The 17258-nt window shown below is 42.4% G+C and overlaps 1 protein-coding gene across 1 annotated transcript in view; it reads left to right on the forward strand.

Moving 5' to 3' along the window:
* Positions 1-17258, forward strand: part of Col25a1 (collagen type XXV alpha 1 chain) — a 375262-nt gene that overhangs the window by 208845 nt on the left and 149159 nt on the right. The window contains 1 exon segment of the mRNA XM_038310855.1: positions 4455-4472. Within this exon segment, the coding sequence (XP_038166783.1) occupies positions 4455-4472 (18 nt within the window).

Here is a 17258-nt window from a genome sequence, read left to right on the forward strand (position 1 = left end):
AATCAACTGGTTGGGTTTTGGGAATGTTAGCCATAATTTGTAAGTACGCTTTTGGAGTGTGTTTTAGAAACCCGAATGAAAAGTCTGGCTTTTATAGGTAGTTGCTAGAAATCTTCACCACAGTGGGCCAGGCAACTATCCACCACTGGTAGGAATCTCCTCTGTCTCTCATTGAACCCATCAGAAGCCATAAGGAGACTCTAAAGGGTGTCTTTGGTGGCTAGTGTATGGGAAAGCACTTGTCACTGAGGTGTTTGAGGAGGGTGTGCACTGTAGCTGCTCAGGGACAGTCCGGATGAAGAGAGTCTCCTTGCTCAAAGAGAATTAACCAGAGTCAGTGTCAGGGACTTTGCAAACATCTATGAGCCTCAATTTCCAGAGGGAGAGGGTGGAGAGGTGGCTTAGCAGATAAGAGCAATTGTTGCTATTTCAGAGCACCCATGTTAGGGTCTCAACACACACATGGTTTATCACAAGCTTCTGTGGCCAGTTCCAGGGGATCTGACTCCCTCCTTTTGTCTCCTTAGGCACAGGATATCCACATGGTGCCCATCTGTACATTCAGGCAAACAGCCATTCGCATGAAATAAAAATAAACAATCTTAAAAGATACTGTAGAGGCATTTAGGTTGTTTCCAGGTTCTGGCAATGACGAACAATGCTGCCATGAACATAGTTGAGCACATATTCTTATGGTACGATTGAGCATCCTTTGGGTATATACCCCAAAGTGGTATTGCTGGGTCTTGAGGAAGGTTGTTTCCTAATTTTTTGAGAAATTGCCACATTGACATCCAAAGAGGCTGTACCAGTTTGCACTCCCACCAGCAATTCAGGAGTGTTCTCTTGACCCCACATCCTCTCCAGCATAACTTGCCATCAGTGTTTTTGATCTTGGCCATTCTTACAGGTGTAAGATGGAATCCCAGAGTTGTTTTGATTTGCATTTCTCTGATGGCTAAGGATACTGAACATTTCCTTAAGTGTCTTTCTGCCATTTTAGATTCCTCTGTTTAGAGTTCTCTGTTTAGGTCTGTACTCCATTTTTTTCATTAGATAATTTGTTCTTTTGATGCCCCTCAACTGAAGAATGGATGAGGAAAATGTGGTACATTTACACAGCTTAAAAAAAATAATGACATCTCGAAATTTGCAGGCAAATGAATAGATCTAGAAAACATATTAAATGAGGTAACCCAGACCCAGAAAGACAAATATCATATGTACTCACTCGTAAGTGGCTTTTAGACATAAAGCAAAGAAAACCAGTCTACAATTCACAACCCCAGAGAATCTAGACAACAATGAGGACCCTAAGAGAGACATACATGGATCTAATCTACATGGGAAGTAGAAAAAGACAAGATCTCCTGAGTAAATTGGGAGCATGGCGACCATGGGAGAGAGGGTTGAAGGGGAAGGGAGAGGAAAGGAGGGGAGCAGAGAAAAGTGTATAGCTCAATAAAATCAATAAAAAAAAATTAAAAAAATATTTTAGAGGCAAAGGCAGAAGGGCTGAAGGAAATGCTTGGGCTTTGTGATTAGTTTGGGGGTAAATTCTGACTTTTCAGTGTGAGTTCCAGCTTTCTTCTCTGAGTTTTAGTTTCTCTGTTTACCAATTCAAGGAACTCAAGGAAGAGAGGAAGGAGAAAGGGGTGGTAAGGAGATGGGAGCGATGGGAGGCTCAGTGAGCTGCATATACATGTGTGAAATTGGCAAAGCACAAATTCACTGAAATAATAAAAAAGATTAAAATGAATCAGATCCATTGGCTTACTTATACCTATTTTCATATCAGAGAAAAATTATTTGAAGATAAATAAATATATAGTTAAATCAAGGTGTGTTCTATATGAAACAGACTGCTTCCTTATGATACTTTAGATGTTTTTAAAGGTTATCTTTTTTGGTTCCTTGAGAATTTTGTAGAATGAGCTTTAACCAGATTCACAATGCCCTGAACTCCTTACAGAGCTGCTCCTGCTTCTCCACCCACACAAGTTCTTGTTCTCTCCCTTTCCCTTGTGTTCTCTCCCTTGTCCAACTTGTGCTCCCCAAGTATTTCTGTGTGGCCAAGTTGCCAGTAGCAACACCTTTAAAGAAAACGGACTCTATTTTTCCCAGATGTTATCAATTGCCAGTTGCTCCTTGGGTAGGACTGAGATTTTGTATCTTCCTTCTCTCTCCCTGCTTAGATTTTGTATTGCTTGACCTTGAACTATGTTGTGCCTGCTGTAGTAACTACTATGAGTTCATATGTGTAGTTGCCTTTTTGTGTCCAGAAAACACTATTTCCTTGTAGTCATGGGCCACCTCTGGTTCATAGCTCACACAGCCTTTTTGCTTGTCCTTCCACAAAGATCCGTGGACCTTGAGAGAAGAGGGTGTGATCTAGATGTTCCATTTAGGGTTGAGCATTCTTAAGTTTCTTATTCTCTTCTGTGCCTTGGCCAGTTGTGGGTCTCTGTTTTAACCACCATCTACTTCAAATAGAAGCTTCTTTGATTAGGGTTAAGAGATGCAATTATGGCAATAAGGCCCTGGCAGTCAGTTTACTAGTATTGTCCATTTAGCACAATAATAGTAAATTGTCCCCTGGGACCTATGACCTCTCAAGCCACAGATCTAATTGAACATAGGAGTTTAAGCCTATGTTCTGCTTCTAAAATTAAAAGATAATAGTGATACTGTAAGAAACAGATATAAAAGGAAAATAAAGAATAAACGATTACAAAAAGAAACAAAAACAAAAACAAAAACCCACCAAAGCATAAAACCAACACATGGAACAGCATCTTCCTGCAGTCCTGCCTGGTAGAAGGGTGGTTGGTTGAAGCTGGAGCCTCGTCTTTTTGATCTTGCTCAAACTGGTGCTGAACCTGGAGTGGCCTGAAGTCACCTGCTCAACACCACATAGCTTCCTTTCTTTGCAGACCACGAATACCACTAAGCATCCTTAGCTTTGCAACTGGCCCTCACTCCAGGGACTGCGCAGTGTGTCCATCTGCATAGCTAAGGGGTTTCCCAAGTGGACTGCGTGGGAACGGAAGCAGGTAGAACACTGAGTACTATCGCTGCGTGGCTTGTGCCGCAGCTGCCTGGTCCTACTCAGTGCTGAACGCCCTGAAAGAGGGAGAAGTTTGCAAGGGTGTCAGTGCAGTCTGAGTCTTAGGTTATCACAGTTATTTAGCTTATTGCTAAAGAAGACATTGCCGTCACAAAAGGCAGGAACACCAACCCCAGGGTCCTTCACCAATGAGCCTCCCATTTCGTGACCCTCTTAGAACTTTGTGTGTAGCCCTCCCCTCGCCTGTTACTGCCACTGGCCGCCCACTTCTTCCTAGAGGCTCTGGCAGGTTAGTTCCAGAACCCTCAACTTCTCAGGCTCCCAGGGAAGCTGTCTTTAATAGATCTCCTCTCAAGACCATAGCCTTCTCAGACATAGCCGGACCCGCCCCTGAAGCCACTGTCTCGGGAGAACCTCCCGCTACATTCAAGACTTTCGACAACTGTAGGTTAGGCTGCCAGTGTCGTCGCCAGAACCAGCCTGGGTGTCTTTTAAGGGGTTGCCCCAAGAGCTCTGAGCCTGGTGCTGTGTGCTCTTCCCTTAGTTCCAGGTGGATCTTTTATCTCTCCCTTCTCGGCCACCTGCTCCGCCCCACTCTGATTTCTGAAGTTCTTTCTCTCTTTGGGATATGGTTCATTCTCGTTTGCACTACTTTACAGGGAGTTAGCGTCTATTCTGCTATCTTACCCCAGAAGTCAATTTCCTTATTTTAGAAGATCCTGTAACCTTTCCTTTAGTCTCAGCTGGAGATTTTATGGGCCCACTCTGCCATCAGTGCTTTTATTTGCAGTTGATTTTTCTCTGGAATTATTTACACACTTAAGCAAGAAAGTGACATTCTAAATGAGTTAGATTGGCCAGAGGTCACATCATCTACTGAGTGTTGGAGGGATAGGGGAGCATTTTAAGCCTCCGAAGATCCCTCCCTTGCAGGCCTTATTTAAAATGTCCTTAGGTTTGATTAACAAAGTAAAAGGAAGATATTAAACAAAACAAATACTCAAAGCATTGGCGCAATGAGAAAGCCAGGGTCTCCTTTTTGTAGCTGCAGCTCTGCCATGTCAGGATGTGCAGGTCAGTAACCGTGTGCCGGGAGACTTGTGACATCAGTGTCCTGTTCACACGTTACTGTGGTGTGTGTGTGTGGGGGGGGGGGGTTCTCCCTGACCCTCCTTCCCCAGTCAGATGCCGGAGCACACTCAATCACCCTTGTGCCACAGGATCAAAATATTAAGACCCAATAGGAAGTTACCAATATTACTATCTTTAAAAATACTTTTAACAATGTTTAGAACTATTTTAAATTTCATTGTATTGAAATGTATATTGGAAATATTCATTGTAAACACCAATTTTATAATTGGTTTTTCTTCTTTTTCAATTTCAGGGTCAGCCCGGTCCCCAGGTAAGTGATCTCTTTTCTGACCCACTAACTCCCATTTAGGAGTTTCTAAAAACTTCCTGGTGGAGAAGCTATGAACTGATAATTGGGCTACTACTTAGTAGGCCAACTATTGGCCGGGAGTGACCCCTGGGGCCTCTTCAGGGTTGTGTGAGCCACTTCACCTGTTGGGCCAGATGGCAACTTAACAATATGCCCTCTCAGAGAGTGAAACTCTTAAGTGACCCAAACCAGTGCCCTGGAACTTCAGAGGCAGGGTGATCAGGTTCATAGGGGCGTGGGCTGGCATGCATTAGATGCTGATTAATTGCATACTAAAGCAGCTGTGAATCCAGGCTTCTTATTTACGCTGTGATCCTGCTAGCTGCTTCTGATTCAGTGTAGACAGACACTGACTTTGCTCTCGATTTTCAACACAAACCAACGGCTGCGGACGTGATTTATAAGTCAGCGCAAATGCGGCCAACAGACAATATTTTGAACTCTGAATCTCACTGAAGAAAATGAACCGTTTTTGAGAGGTGGAGGAAAGTGTGTAAGGACAGAGTGATAAAGATGAAATAAGTTCTCGCAAATGGCGGAACAAATTCCAATTCAAAAGACTCAGTACTGCCTCGGTCTGTAGGGTGCTAATGGCCACTGAGAGGGTTGGACCTTAAACACTGCATTGGACGTAAGCAGTGCGATCACTTGTGTTCTTATCGGTCTTTTTTCGCCATGACGGACTGAATGCCACCTCCGCCCTTGATTGTTTCCTGCTAGGCCATTTTGTGACAGCTTTGTAGCCAGTGTCACAAATTATTCATTATATGTTAATCTTCGTTCTGCGTCACGTGAACACTTCTGTAGTTGTTCTGAGCCCCATATATACGGCTGTGTAATAATACAAATAGAAAACCACCTTTATTTCACTACAGCACTCCTTTTCACACTTAGCCGTGGGGAAAAGTTAGACTTTTCACTTACACTGATACTGAGAAGGCCCTCATCATTTGTAGCTTTTCCTCTTGGAGTCCAAGTTAGTTAACGTTAAAAGAATGAATTCATAGAAGAGAGTTTAGACTTCTTAGAATTGGAACTTGCTATTCTATGTTGGGAAGCATACAAAGTAAACGGTGGTTTACTGCTTTTCATACTCCGTTTCCCTCAGTGCCAACAACAGTCCTGAGAAGCGCGTGTGTGTGTCTGGGCGTGTCTATGTGCGCACACACGCATGTGTGTTTGGTTATAGTAAATTACTTACCTGGATGGCACAGTAGGGTGACTGGAGTAGACATCAAGACTGCATCTAAATCTGGAAGCCCCGCATCACTCAGTTCTTTCCGGAAAGGGTAACACAGCGTAATGAAAGGAGCTTTGACTTGGAGAGAGAATAATATTTTAACTCTTACAGGGACTTCTGTCTTAGTGTAGGCCGCCTCTCCTAATATCAGAAAGCAGTTTTTAGTATGATTTATGGAGATTCAACATTTGAGAAGTGGCTTAGGGTGCACCGTGAGGGCATGGAGTAAGATGCTGGGGTAGAGGAGAGCAGGAACTAGCCGTGTTTGTGAACTGATGGGTCCATGGGTTCGCTGAGGGGCCATTCCCTGCCGAACACCTTGTAGAGGAATGACACAGAGGATTCATCAGAACCCTCACCTCGAAAGACAGGAAGTTGGTGTGGTTAGCCATCGGTTGGGATCCCTTCATTTCTGAGTCATGTGTCCGTGTTGATGCCAATAGTTCTGATCTGCTTCAGGAAGTCTTATATATGGGATAAAGGGGGCCCATATTCTAGTATCAGGGTGTGCTGGTGAATAAGACAGATACAATCTCTGTTTTGTGATTATTCTCTGTTTTATTTTTCATTTAGAAATTGTACACATCTCTTACATCAGAATATGATAATGCATTCATATAAAACACTGTTTCATTGATAATGTTGAATACATGCAAGGTATAAAACTTAAGTTCATAGGCATATACCTTGTTCAATCATTACAATTAAATAAGTGAATATATCTGCCTTTCCCCAACCAGTGCAGGATTAAAGTCTCAAAACTTGTCGTCTGATCACTGATGGTGCCTCTTGCCAGCATGTCTCTATTTCTGCTGTCCCTGTTTTATGCTTCTCTTAAGTCAAGCCTTTACAATTTCTCAAATCAAGTTGAAACCATCATACACTGTTTGCCTCTCCCTGTCTGGTTTTCTCCGATTTCATTTATCACAGTATCCTACAAATTCATCCATGTTATCACAATGGAGAAATAGCTTCCCTTTCCAGACAGATGATACTCCATCATATATACATACCACATTTTTCTATTCATCCATTAAGATACTCAGGCCGATTCCATTTTATTCTGCTGCAATGGATTCTACATATGTGCCATCACAGAACATTTCTCTCTCTGTGTGTGGCTTATTTCATCGAACATATTGTCCTCCAGGCTCATTCATATTGTTGCAAACCGTGGTGTTTCATTTCTGTGGCTAAGTAAATCACCGATTGTGTGTGTACAGCCCATTTCTTTTCCATCCATTTATTGATGGATATTATGCCAGATCCCAGATCTTAGTTGCTATAATAAACATGGGAGTATAGAGATCTTCAACACACAGTACCATATGATAATTCTGTGTTTAGATTCTGAAGAACTGGCACACTGTTTATGTAATGATAGTTCTGCTTTGCATTCCTAACGACAATGCAATAATTCACTTTTCTCCTTATCTTCACAAAATCCTCTCTTTGCCTTTTGGATTGTATCCATCCTAAGAGGTGGAGGCATGCACTCTTATTATAATCTCGTTTGCATGATACTGAACACTTTTTCATAGACCTGTTTCCCATTTGTATGTCTTCTTTGGAAAACTGATCTGTGAAGTGTGAAGGTTCTGAACTACCCAGACCCAGCACTTTTGAGAATGACCTAGACCCCACCCATGAGTATTTCTCTGTATGCGTGAGCACCCCAAGCTAGACATGTGGTATTAAAGGAGATTTTTATGAACCTTAACCTGCCTGCAGATGATTTGGGGTCTATACATTGCTCTAAGAATGGTCCTACTGGGTTGGGCCTTAGTTTGAATAGTGGGTTTTTGTCCAGATCTTGGCTCCTTTATTCTTGTTGAATCATTTGCTGACTCCCACCCCCATTCCCTTTTTAGGCTGCTCTCCTTGTCCCAGGTCTCCCACCATCTCTTCCTCCTGCCTAGTGTCAAAGTCAGGACTATAACCCTGATCTGTAATGGCACTGCTCATATCAGATGGGATGACTAAATCCCTTTAACTCACAGAATACCTGGCAGGATTCTAGCTTCTTTCTCCCACATCTCTCCCAGCATCCCCACTGCCATCCCCCCCCCCCCGCAATGCTCTAGGTAGGCAAGTCAACAGGGTAAATGCTTGTCTTTTCCCCGCCAAATGGAGGAACTGAGGGTTAAGTAAAGAGGAATCAATGGGTGCCTAACACCTATGTTGGCCAGATAAAATCTTCTACCATGATTTCGATAATATCCATTTCCTGGTGCCAAACCTTTGAGCCTTGATGTGTTCTCTGTCTAGAGTATGACAGAATGCCCTGGTTTGGGTCTGTTGTCTCACCTTCCATTGATTTTTACTGAAGTTCTTTATGGACTCTGTGCTTCGTTCAAACCATACTGAACCATCTGCATTTTCTCTTCGAAGTGTTGTTGTTTTCCCTTTCATTGGGGCTGCTTCCTCTTAAGCCTCGTGTCCACGCATCCTAACACAGTCGCCCGTCACATCGCTGCTTCTTCAGTAAGATGTGTTTCCTCTCCTTTACTGAAGGGATGGTCTTCCTTCCCAGATCCCCAGGGAAGGTTATTTATGCACTTTATTACAGTACATCATGCTGAAAGGAGAGAGAGTGGACTTCCGTTCAGACAGGTGGCAAGTTCAATTCAGACTCTGTCACTTTTAGCTCCTCCCTTCTGGATGAATTACTCCTTCACTCTGGGTAACACTATCCTCATAGGTAAGGCAATGGCCTTTCTTACACATGTTGTAAAAGTTCAAGTATTGTGCGTGAAATGTGGTACATGCACATGGTACGCACTCAGGAAAAATGAATCTTGTTATTCTCTTTTGGGTCCTTGTCAGTATTTCTAAGCATCTTTTCTCTTTTAAAAAATATTATTTTATTTTATGCATATGGGTAAACACCTGCTCATGTATCTGTGTGCCACTTGCATTCCTGGTGCCTGTGGGGGCCGGAAGAGGGTATCAGATTCCCTAGAACTAGAATTACAGATGATTGGCATCTGGCACATGGGTCTTGGGAATTGAACCCTGGTCTTCAGGACGAGCAACCAGTGCTCTTCACTGCCTAGTCATCTCTCCAGACCCTCTTTTCTGTTTCTTCACAGATTTTATGACCTTCAATTCAGGATCTTGCACTTTCTTTCATCTTTAGTTTCCTCTACGTCTGACTCACTTTATTGTACATATAGAGATTTATTTGTAGAGTTCAGAGCTTTGGCTTTGATTTTAACAATCAAAAGTATTACAGAAAGTAATACATTGCTTAAACATTAGTATTCATCCACAAATAAATATTTTAACACACATTGCATACAGTAATGGATTAAAAAATATTCTCAGGACTTTATCTTGTCCTCTTTACAAAACACACCAACTTTTAATTTAGCCCAGCTCTCCCTCTGTGTCTTTACCCCTTTCACCCTGAGGCCATTTTCCTGCATATCGTTTCTTGGAGTCTCTCAGAGCCCTCCCCATAACTCTTTTTTCGGAGTTGCATGTGAACATAAAGTAGCTGTAATTCCCTCAGGAATGTTGAGCACTAAAGTGCTGCGCATGTTGTAATTCTGTATTACCCAGCGAGCAAAAAATGTAAGAGCAAACCACAAGCAAATGCCTTCAGACAACTGCTCATGGAGGTGAGCGGCCTCCATTTGTCTGCAGATAGACTTGGAAAGAAGTTGAAGATGTCACTGTTCCCTCTGTCCCCGAGTCCCTGTTTGTTCTTTCTCTTTGTTCTATTATTATCATTGTCATTTTGCAAGGTTTTATTAGAATTTACTAAACTCAAGCTGTCTATGCCCTATAAAGAATTTTGCTGGGGTAAGATATTGTACTGTGGGGGCAGTATTTAACTTTCTCTTCACGTGTTTTAAATTATGTATGAAGCTCCTTCTAACCTAACACTTTAGCAATTCCCATATTTCATATTTGTTTCAACCCAGCTTTTTCCAGTTTTACATAGTCTGATTTGGGGGCAAAAGGAGAGCACATACATTCTCTAAGAAATTTGAAAAATGTGTGCATGCCTTTATGTATATGGGTGTGCAGAGAGCCCAGATTTCACTCGCTGCAGTGTGAAACCAGTGATGTATCATCACCTGGATAAGTCAATACTCTTGCAAAGTGTATTTTATTGTTGCTGTATAACAGAGAATAATAATACACGTTCAAATGCTTTAGCATTTGGAGAATATAAGTATCATTGGTATTGTGGCATGAAAGACTTCACAGTATTCCAGATGGGTTATATTATTAAGACTATACATGGTGTAACTATTTCTTTATTTTACTGTAAACCATATGGTCTTTCTTTTGCATGCTCATTTGCAAATTTAAATAGTGTAGAAGATAGAACTATTTCCAACAAAATTAATTAAAGAAGTTCTACTGCCAACTTTATGCGGTATTTCCTCCAAAACACATTACCTGTCATTTCACCTGAATTAATGTGGAAAACCTGCAATGTTCCAGGAATAATCACGCTGATTATGTATTGCTTTATACCGTGGAAGCTATTATCATTCTCTGGGCACCTTGTTTTTGTATCACAGTCTCTTCATACAGTGTTGATAGAAAATGCATAATACAGTTTTTCTCTAGTACTGAGGACTGAACCCAAAGCGTTGCACATGCTAATCTGTGCTCTGTCACTGACTTCTACTCCAAGCCCCCCCCCACCCCCCAGTAAACTCTACCTAAATAGAGACATATTTGCTAATTCACACCTAATGATAATTTTATGCACCTGACAAATCTACTGAAGATGGCAGCCTTCTGGAGTCTGCTTTTCAAACAGCATATGCAACTCATTGGATGGAGTTGAGGGAAAGAGTTCTGGGCCCTGGTGGCAAACACCTGAGTTGACATTCTTCTCTGCCGCCTACTAGAGGTGTGACTTGAAGCAATTTCTCTAACTTTATGCCTCAGCTTCTCAGTATAAAGGGAGAATGATTTGATGCAATACATAACGACGCCCTCAAAACAGTCTATGGCACACACAGGTGCTATGATTAAAGGCCTTTGTAAATTCCTTCTCCTATAAGCACTAACAAAAGCACAGCCAGAAAGACTTGATGTCCCCAGACTGCTACATATTGTCCGTGCAGGTGGCACTTCACCTGCTGGACAACAGAAGGAAATAATAGACTCGAGGTGTGTAGATACTGTGGATAAATTAAAGTTGTGAAGTTTGTGAACATTCGTTATTGTTGGATATGGCTATCACGTAGAGGTCTCCCTATAGAACCAACTATTATGTACACAGTTGTTCAAAATATTGTTCAGGGACATAACATGCCTTAAACTGTTTCAGATCTCTTAAAGTCTCCCTTTGGTTAACAGTGAATGCAGGGCTCTAACTCCCTTGCTAAGTAAAACAGCCTTTGTATTTCAAGTGTGCGTCCCTCTCCTCCTTCCCTAGGGACCAGTCCATTTACTGCTAGATTTGTATCTCAAATCAGAATAAATCTATTTTAGTAACTCACACTCAACAAATTTTTTTTTTACAAAAAGACAAGTGGAACTGAGGGATTGGGAAGATAACTCAGTGGGTAAGAGTGCTTATTTCACATGTATGAGGATATGCCTTCCAATCTTTAGCATCCACGGAAAACGCTAGGCGCTACTGCGCACATGCCTGTATCCCAGCACCTTTGGCGGTCAGAACCTTGAGGATCACTAGGTTTCACTTTGATAGTTTGCCTCGAGGGAAGAAGCAGGGAGGAACAGAGAATAGCCAATATTCTCCTCTGATCTCTACAAGCACAAGTGTGTGAACATGCATGCACACACTGCACATGAATACACATTTACTACACATATATACACACAAGAAAAATTTTAAATAAGCAAAAATTGAATTAAATACAAATCAAAGGTGATGTCTCTTCCATGAACACAGCAAATACATATCACCAATTACTTTCTTTTGATGAGTCATGATCCACTTTATACCAAACCTCTTACCTAGACTTTTGTGCAGTTTGGAAAATGCGTAGTAGAGCTCTTTGAGTTTCAGAGAGAGATTTTACTCTCATTGTATACCCAGCACCCACCATCTCTGTGTGTGTAACTGTGCACTGCATACACAGCTCAGCCAAGAGTAGGTAGATTCAGCCACCCAGCTCATGCTACATATATAAAGCCTGGAGGCTGGCATGTGACTCCATCCCTCCCAAAGAAAGCCTTCTAACACACAACCTCCACAACCCTCACCAGGCCAATGGAATCCTGAACACAGAGCATGCAATTTCTCAGAAAAAAAATTGACCAGGTTTTGGTGATGGACCAAGTGATCTGAGATCAGGATAGTGAACACAGAAGATGTAGATTAGGCAATAGGATAATTTAGGGACAGACTGGGCAAGTAAGAGGTGCCATTGGAAATGGAATTCGTAGAGAAGAGAAGTCTGTGGAGAAGGAGAGATTAGTTACAAATTCCAACAAATGGAGAGAGGGAAGAATATCAAGAAATCCCCATGAGGCAGAAGACCCAGATGAAAGATCACCAAGAAAGCTAAGCAAAATGGTCAGCTATGTGGAGCATTGCTGCTGATTCCCACAGGGAAAGCTAAGCAAGGTGGTCAGCTATGTGAGCATTGCCGCTGGTTCCTGGGAGGCAGTCAATGATTAGCGTCCACAGGTGTGTCTGGTATAGTTCCAGGAGCAAGTTGATATTGAAAGTATGGGCTGAATAAAAAGATGGAAATGCAGAGTCACATGGAAAAGTGGGCGAGGACCTAAAATACCTGCCAGTGTTTTCTTCATGAGAGCCATGAGGGAAGAAAAAAAAAAAAACAAAACTCATACTCAGCAGGCTTCATTTTGTTCCCCAGAAGTTGAGCAAGGTCTCCTTGCTGTGGCTTCTGTTAGTCTCAATTTTTCTGAGCTATTGTTATGAATCAACAGATGAGAAACTGGACTCGTCCCTGAAAGGCACGGCTTCTGTATTGTGAGCACACACTCAAATTTGTGAATTCATGTGGAAAACTCACGTGGATCCTCAGAAACAACCAGTGGGAATAGATAGGACACAGAGGTTATAGGGGCTGCTTGAGTACAGCCAGGCTGTTTGTGAAATGCTAATTTTGGCTCTAATAAGGTCGAACTTCTGTTTCATGAAACCTGCTAACACATCCATTGAATATTTTCTTTTTCTTTTTTTTGTCTAATTAAAAAAAGCTTTAACTTTAACATGGTAAAATTATATGCAACAAAAACAGTAATTAAGAATTATAATAACAATATCCAATCCATTTGTTTTTTGACAAATTAGATAAAATACTGTATTATCTATCTTATGTTTGTGGGTATAAACTTTTGTACCTAATTTAGCTTTTGTCATAACTAACGAAAACTATAATTATAACTATCTAGTCTTCAACTCCATCAAAGACCCCAGGAGGGTGAAGTGTTATCTAACGACAGGGACATCAGGTTGTCTGGACAGTCACTCTAGATTCTTCTGTAACATTGGGGCATCTATCTTTGGCTTACAGGCCTAGAATATCTGACAGACTTCTTTTCAGAAGCAGGAAATTTTGAAGGGCTGTCCTACCCTGTCTTGGTAAAGTCCAGCTGTTACCTTTCTTTGTGTCCTGCTTGTCCACTTTCAACAGGGTACAATCAGCCATTGTTTTTCATGGATAAAGTTCATAGGTGGTAATTATCTTTTATCCATTTTACAGAAACCGAAGCTCTGTCATGTTAGCTATCTTGCCAATGGCCATGTGCTGGTAGATACAGGTCACCAAAGTCAGTGTGAGTTAGGCTTTCCATATATTTCTCCTGCCATCAAGGGTCCTGTCTGTTCAGGGAGACATAAGCCCTAGTCCCAGCAGAGTTAGTCAGCTGTGATAAAATACACACAAGTGCTTAAGGGCTTAGGAATCGTTAAAGAAAATGTCCAAGGGAGAGTTGGATAAACTCAGGAAAGAAGAAGATAAGACATCAGTGAGTAGGGGTTTAGGGGTGTGTGTGGGGGGGGGGATAAGACTTTACTACAAGGAAAAGCATCTTTCTTTCAAAAACTCAAGATTATACATTTACCTTTTCCCAGCCAGTTTCACAGCTCAGGTAACCAGGTCACCATCGCTTTTAACAATGGTGTGCTGCTGCACTTCCTAACAAAATAATAGCGGGTGATTCTGCAGAGATAGTGACTTGAGCAAAGATTCGGAGACTCAGAGAGTTAGGTGGTGTTCAAGAATGGCTGGGGGAGGATCCTTACAGGAAACAGCAAGTGAGGCAGGTTATAGGGAGAATTAACAGCAGGTTATCAAGGATGTGTCTTAAGATTTCCGGCCAGGAGTTCACATTTCTTTTGGTAGGAATCTGAACGGGTCTTTAAAAAGGATGTTTTGACTGAGGACCCGGGCACAAACCTGGAACTCAGTGGTTGAGAGGTTGAAGCAGGAGGGTCACAAGTTTCAGGTGGGCATAGGCAAAACAAACAAAAAATTTAAATTACATAATTGCACACAGTAATTTTCATATAGTCTCAGAAGTTTGAGAAATGTCCTTAAACTCATTGCCCATTTTGAGAAATACCTTGTCTAATGAATCTCTTCCTTTTATTAATTGCTATGATTTTATGCCAGGACATGAAGCCAGAGTCTCCAACCTGCTAAATGCATGGTATTTTTACTAGCATGCTTTAAAGTGATGCCCACAGCTTGTTTCATCCACATGCCCTGATGTGAGTCTGGGATGAGCTATTTAATAGCTATCGTCTCAGTGACGTTTCTAATAAAATCAATACCCAGGGCAAATCTAGATCTCAGTCGTTATAAAACTGTCTGCACTTGGGACACAGCTATTGTTGGTTTTCAGGGTTTAGTGTCTCAATCTCTAGTGGTCTCCTCTGTCCTTTTCTTTGCCCCACGACATCACTTTGCTCTAGAGTGTTTGTGCTTTCTCTAGAACATCCCACATTCTGAATTGGTCTAATTACTACCTGAGAAGTTAAGTGTTTGTCCTACCTTCTGTAGCAGAGTTGGTTCAATTTTTATAAAAGTCTATTTTAAATGGTGGCATCTTCCGTAGCTTGCACGATGCTTGGTCGGTTGGTGGCTCAGAGGAATTAATCTGGTGTATAGGAGGAGACTTTGCCTGATGGTTTTTGTAACTTTTCAGAGTTGTTTCTTAGAGTTTGCCATTATAGGCTGGGAAAAAGTCCCCTGAAATTTTTTGAGCTGAGGATGATGTGAGCAGAAGAATTGTTTTATTTCACTATGTTACCCAGGCTGACGCCAAACTCCTTGGCTCAACTAATCCTTCTGTCTCATCCTCCCAAATTGCTGGGACTATCATTGTGAACCAGTGTACCCAGAAATACTGATTTGACCACAGTATGTCGGGTAGAGTGGGTCAAGGTCAGGGAAGCTTGTGTAATCAACTGTTCTGGTTATCCAGGAACAGGATACTAGTAACTAACACAGAAAGATGGGGCAGACTCAAGAGAAGCTGTATAAGTGAAATCTGTAGGACTGGGCTTTGGGTGTAGTTTACCCAGCCAGACACAAACACAGAATTTTAGGCTTGTAGTTGAGTACTGTGCTTAACAAAAATAGGAAAGCCAGGAATCACAATGGTCTCACAGCAGCCGACACCAAGAGACTAGGTTTGAGAAAGTGGAATCTGAGCCGGCGATGGTCTGTTTTGGCTCAGACATCTGGTGAGCAGTTGAAGATGCAAGGCTGCCGCTTAGAGAGAGGCTGAGGACGGAAGGCAGGTAATGGATGGAGCCTTGAGAGGGTATCTGATAGCCAGTGGCGGGGGCACGGCGAGAAGGCAAGTTTTAAGTACAAATTTCGGTGATGTGAACACTGATGGGTCTTGTCAACCCTTCCTCCCCTGGGCTTCAGTTTATTTAGATTAGTTTAGCCCAGGATATCCCCCTCCCAGGGCTCAGGGGCTTCCCTTCCATGGCTCAGGTTTCTTCTCTCAATGGAAAGAATTGCCCTCCCTGCAAAGAACAGCGTGGCCTCTAACTCGTGTTCTTTTGCTTTTTCTGGAGCCCAGATGTAAAAACATGACTTCTTGCTACCTTTCCTTTTTCCTTAAATCTAATTTCCCGTCTTTGTGTAACTAATCTGTTCTTTAGGGAAGCTGATGGAAACAGGAAGGAAGGAGATAGGATATGAGCAGGAGCTGATAGTAGGCGGGAGCTGATCGTGGGCGAAGGCCATGTGTCCTCCCCCTGGCTTCCGGAAAGGGAACGTTTGTGCTCCTGAAGATGATGGAGGAGAACCCAAGGGATGGGGTGGTCGCATGGTTGGAAGTGACAAGTGAGGAAAGGGATGGCTAGGACCGGGGCGGGGCGGAGGTGAGCACGTCGGTAGGTGTGATGGTTTCCATCCAGTCCCTGGAGAGAAGCGTGATGAGAACGAAGAGTCTAACTACGAAGCTCTGGGAATCAACACTCGCATGAAAAACTCCGTGGTCCTGTTGGCCATCAGCCAACGTGAGGGAGCTCCTACTTACATTGGAAGTCAATCAAGAATCATAGCCAAGACTTGAGAGTCAGGCTCCCAGCCCCACCTGACCGGTGTGGGTTTCTTAATTTTTTTTTTAAATCATTTTTAACCTGGGGGGTTGTTTTTCATTCTTCTATCTACTTGGCCCTTGCGCTGGGTTTGGTTGCAGTTCATAAAATCTCTGTTGCTTCATGCGATTTGACAAATGAAGCAAAAGAAGTCAGGTGACATACAAACAAGGCTTAAATCACTTGAGCAAAGATGATGTTTGGACAGAATATAGGAAACATGTTGAAATAGATGGTTATAAATTAAACCCAGGGCTTAGAGGAAAGTGTACTCTACAGAATCCAGATTTAACCACACACATACATGCACACACAGATAGAGACAGGGATGCAGGGAGAGAGGGAGAGAGAAACTGTGAAGGTAGAGAGGGTGGCAGCAGACCAACAGGGATGTGTGTCTGGGAAGAACAATGCAATGGGTGGGCAAACGAATGAGGTACAGTGATATATAGGTACGTATGTGAAATGCTATATAACGAACCCATTATTTGTATGCTAACAAAAACTATAAAGAGATAATTGTATCTGAATCCATTTGAATGTGTATTCTGAATCCACTTGCATCCTACTGAACACAATGAGAGTATCGCAGGAGAGCTTATTCTAGATGGAAAATAGTGGGGACTCTGTAGTAGCTGGAGCAAGCCTCTACTTTCCACAGAATCAGTATTTGGAATTCCAAATCTTTCACCATGCAGTTCATTTTATTTAACCTTTTGAAAAGAAGGTGCAGGGGTCGGGGAGTCACCTTCAAAGTCAGAGGCATTTGCACAGTCTTAGAGCATTGAGAGGCACAGAGCAATGCTGGCAGGAGCGGGATCTTGGGTTTGATTGACAAGAACAGTCCTGTCCATATACTGGTTGAGAAAAGCAAGCCAGAGAAAATGGCCCCGAGTCCCGCTGTCACACAATCCCTTGACGCCATGGAGCTACACCAGTCTTAACTCTTGTAATGTTTCGGGGTTTTTTTCCCCCC

Source organism: Arvicola amphibius, chromosome 14 (genome assembly GCF_903992535.2).
Source record: "Arvicola amphibius chromosome 14, mArvAmp1.2, whole genome shotgun sequence".
Taxonomy (NCBI): domain Eukaryota; kingdom Metazoa; phylum Chordata; class Mammalia; order Rodentia; family Cricetidae; genus Arvicola; species Arvicola amphibius.